This window comes from Apaloderma vittatum, unplaced genomic scaffold, assembly GCF_000703405.1.
Source record: "Apaloderma vittatum isolate BGI_N311 unplaced genomic scaffold, ASM70340v1 scaffold8105, whole genome shotgun sequence".
In the NCBI taxonomy this organism is placed as follows: domain Eukaryota; kingdom Metazoa; phylum Chordata; class Aves; order Trogoniformes; family Trogonidae; genus Apaloderma; species Apaloderma vittatum.
In genome coordinates, this window is record NW_009715423.1 from 38,382 (window position 1) to 42,161 (window position 3,780).

Below are 3,780 nucleotides of genomic sequence, written 5' to 3' on the forward strand. Positions count from 1 at the left end.
AGAAGTGCTCTGCCAGTTTGAGGCAGTGCTGTTGCTCCTCAGCTGTGGATTGGCCTCCATAGTCATTCTCTCAGGTACTACTTTTGAACGATGGTGAAGTTGGTGGAAAACCTCACGTGACTTTGCTTGGCTTTGAACTCTTGTCTGAAGAGCTCCTGGTGGAGCTGAGTTGCGCCTGCATGCTAAGATAGCTATCTGGCAAGCTGATTGTCAGAAACCAAGAGAACCTTTGTACAAATGTATTAATCATGGATGGTTTTCTTCAGGAAGTGCTAAATCTTGTGCTCCAGAAGGATTGCAAAATGATGAAAGCCTTTGGCAAGGGAAAAGGGGAAGAATACACAGGCAGGACTACAGACATGCATGCTACTGTTACTTAATTGTAAGATTCTCCATATAAGTTCTTCAGGTGGCTTTTTCATGTAATTGTACAATTGTACAATTTCCTAACTGTAATTGAGCAATGTACTAAAATTTGTAAGGTGGCCAGCATGAATCCTGGTTAAAAGAAAGTAAGAGTTCAAATATTAAAGGTAGAATTTTCTTTTTGGCTATTCCTGATGATGAGGAAAGCTACTTTTTGTACTTTTTTTCTGTGGGATTAGAGATTTAGCTATCTACTCTGCAGTTTTCACATGCCAGATTCCGCAGAATATCCAACTGAAAGTTCAAAAACTGGAGTAACAGACACCAGACGATAGGGGAAGTAAAAACATCTGAAGTACAGTAGATCTTCCAGACAACAACAAAACTTCATTGTTCTGAAAATAATAATTTTCAAACCTGTAACTTTCTTAGCAGCACATATCACTGAGGCTTTGGCCGGGAATCCTAATGTGATGGAAATTTTTTATCCCTTCTTCCTGGGGCAGGGAACAGTAAACTACAAAGTAGACTTTAATCAGTACCCTACAAGTAATTCGAGTAGTACACGTACAAAAAGAACTGTCTTCAGACATATGAACTTTTTTTGGGCTATCATATCCTTGTCTAACTTTAGCGTTTTGAGCTTTCAGAAGCATTGAGCCTGGTAGCCCAGACACTGTGCTGCAGATACATGCAAGTCACCAAATCTGCTCTGAACCTTGCATCATTTTGGGCCTCAAGGTTATGTTCCAAAAGAGGCTGAGCACATGGTTTATACCTTTGAGGGAGAAGACTTTTGCAGAGGACTGCAGCTTCTCACGCCCCTCCTGTGCCGAAGTAAAGGAAAGGGGGAGCCTGCTTCATGCACAAGGAAAAGAAACCCTTGACCTTTGAATGGGCAAAGCTCACTGTGTGCTCTCATTGAGAGCAAACTTGCTGCAGAAGTGGTGGAAACAAGAGATGATAAATGCTGCATTGTAATCCAGCCTCAGTTCATGGGGCTTGGATAGAAAGAACAAAAAGTATTTAATTCGTATTACCGGAATCTTTCATGTGTCTGCCTTTGTCTTTGCTGTACACCTGGTGATGAAGCCAGAGGAGCTTGGAGGTGTTTATCTCCTGCTCGTGTTTTGGTTTTTTGCTCTTGTTAATTTATTTTTCATTTCTCAGGCATGCATAACCCCTTCTGTGGGAGTGAGAAAAAAAAGCAAGCATTTTCTCATTTGAAGGCAGGTGGAGGAGTCCCCTCACTGAGTGCTGTATAGGCCTGTTTGCCTTTTGTTCCTCCATACTAATTGGTTAGAATGGATGGTGTTAAGTTCTCACAAGTATGTATTGGAGAATTCCCACATATCTGTCAGGAAATTAAGCTCTGGAAAATGAAGTACTCATCAAAGCAGGAGGTGGCTGGTACAGCCTGACTTCTCTATCTTGACTTCAGTATCCCAACTTCAGGCTTCCCTCTCTCTCCACCCCTCCTTGTTTTTTTCCCCTCATCTTTCAGAAAAGATAAGTCTTCTTTTCAGGAAAGTTACGCTGAAATTCATCTGTGCTTTATTATTCTGTTTTCATTTGTGCAATTCATGGGCAGCTGTGGGTTATGTAGGACAAAGCAGATGAGTTCCTAACCTCCACATTGAAGCAGCATGTTGAGAAAGGTTCAACAACACCCTCTCCTTCTTCTGGAGGTCCAATTAAAGTATTATAGCTTTCAGTTTCAGTAATGCGACATCTCTGGACTGTGTTTCTTCACATGCCATTTAAAGTGGTATGAATGAGTTCAGCTGCCTTGTAGAAGGGATGCACCTATACAGATGTATCAGTATAAAGAGGTGTGTCTCTCAGTATAGCACAGCTTAGCATCTTCTAAGGAAATGTGGTTTAGAAATTTGCTTTACTGGAATTTAAGATTAAATACACTTTTTTCCAGTGATGACTTCATTTCAAACATCAGCAGCTAGGAGAACTTGAATTTGTGTTTTGTCAGAATGCTTCAAACGTGACAAAGTAAAATTGTATCATTCCGCTAATGTTAACTTTTGATGTCGGTTTCTTAACTCCATGAATAAGTAGAGAAGAGTATCCATTTGTCTTTTCTTTCTTCTTTTCCTCCTTTCTTTTTAGATAGGCTATTCACATATGTCCTATGCCAGATCGTGATCTGGTGTAAACTGGCATAAGACGTGTGAGAGGATCTGCTCTGATTTATGCAGCAAAACCATAAACATGTGGCAGTATGATTAGTGTTCTTTACCTTGACAAATAAAAAGTGTCTTAAAACTAGACTTCTTTTTAGACTACCTTTAATTTAAATCTATCTCTTCTTTCCTCCCCAAATGAGGTCTAAAAAGCATAATTGATACTGAATTTTTAAATTGTAGAGTACACATTAGATTAGATTAAGAAATGCTACACCTTTTTTTCTTAATCCCTTCATAAAGCTATTAGTGGATTTCAGAACCAACATCTTGATCAACGCCTCTGAAAGCCAATAGGTGCTGGAGCAGGCCTCGAACAGTTTTGGATTTGTTGATCCACATACAATAACAACTTCACTCTGCTTCTTTACAGACTCTTCATACTCTGAGCCTCCTGATGTTCAGCAGCAGTTGAACCACTACCAGTCTGCAGCTTTGGCCAGAAACAACAGCAACATCAGCCCAATCCCACTTTCTGGGAGTGCTGCAGGCATGGAAAAAACAGAAGCCATCCTTAACTGTGAATTTTGTGAATTCTCTTCGGGTTACATACAGAGCATTCGGCGTCACTACCGTGACAAGCATGGAGGGAAAAAACTCTTCAAGTGCAAAGATTGTTCCTTTTATACAGGCTTTAAGTAAGTACTGTGCGAAACAGATAAACTGAACTCATAAGGGATTTTTTAGTACTTGAAAAGACTTCTGAGATTTTTGAAAGCTGGCTGTAGCTAACAGAAACGTGGCCACTGCTGACCAGGGAGGGGAATGTAGGAAATGCCATGCCAGATCACAGCAGCATCCATGTAATCCATTTTCCTCTCTCCTACAACAGCCGGTACCATCTGCTGCAGACAAAAGCACAGTAAGTCCTTGCAGTAGGCTTTAGAATCATAGAATCGTTTAGGTTGGAAAAGACCTTTAATATCATCAAGTCCAACTGTTAACCTAGCACTGCCAAGTTCACCACAAAACCATGTCCCTAAGCACCACATCTACACGTCTTTCAAATACCTCCAGAGACAGTGACTCAACCACTTCCCTGAGAAGCTTGTTCCAATGCTTAACAGTCCTTTCCATGAAGGATTTTTTCCTAATATTCGATCTAAACCTCCCCTGATGCACCTGTCACAGGAGAAAAGATCAACCCCGACCTCGCTACAGCCTCCTTTCTGGTAGTTGCAGAGGGCAATAAGGTGTCCCCTCAGCCTCCTTTTCT

The 3,780-nt window shown here is 41.0% G+C and overlaps 1 protein-coding gene across 1 annotated transcript in view; it reads left to right on the forward strand.

The window, feature by feature from the left end:
• The window catches only part of ZNF462 (zinc finger protein 462), a 34,440-nt gene extending 31,234 nt beyond the window's left edge, over nt 1-3,206 (forward strand). The window contains exon 7 of the mRNA XM_009869137.1: nt 2,938-3,206. Within this exon, the coding sequence (XP_009867439.1) occupies nt 2,938-3,206 (269 nt within the window). The remainder of the gene's footprint in view (nt 1-2,937) is intronic.
• Nucleotides 3,207-3,780: the final 574 nt, after the last annotated feature.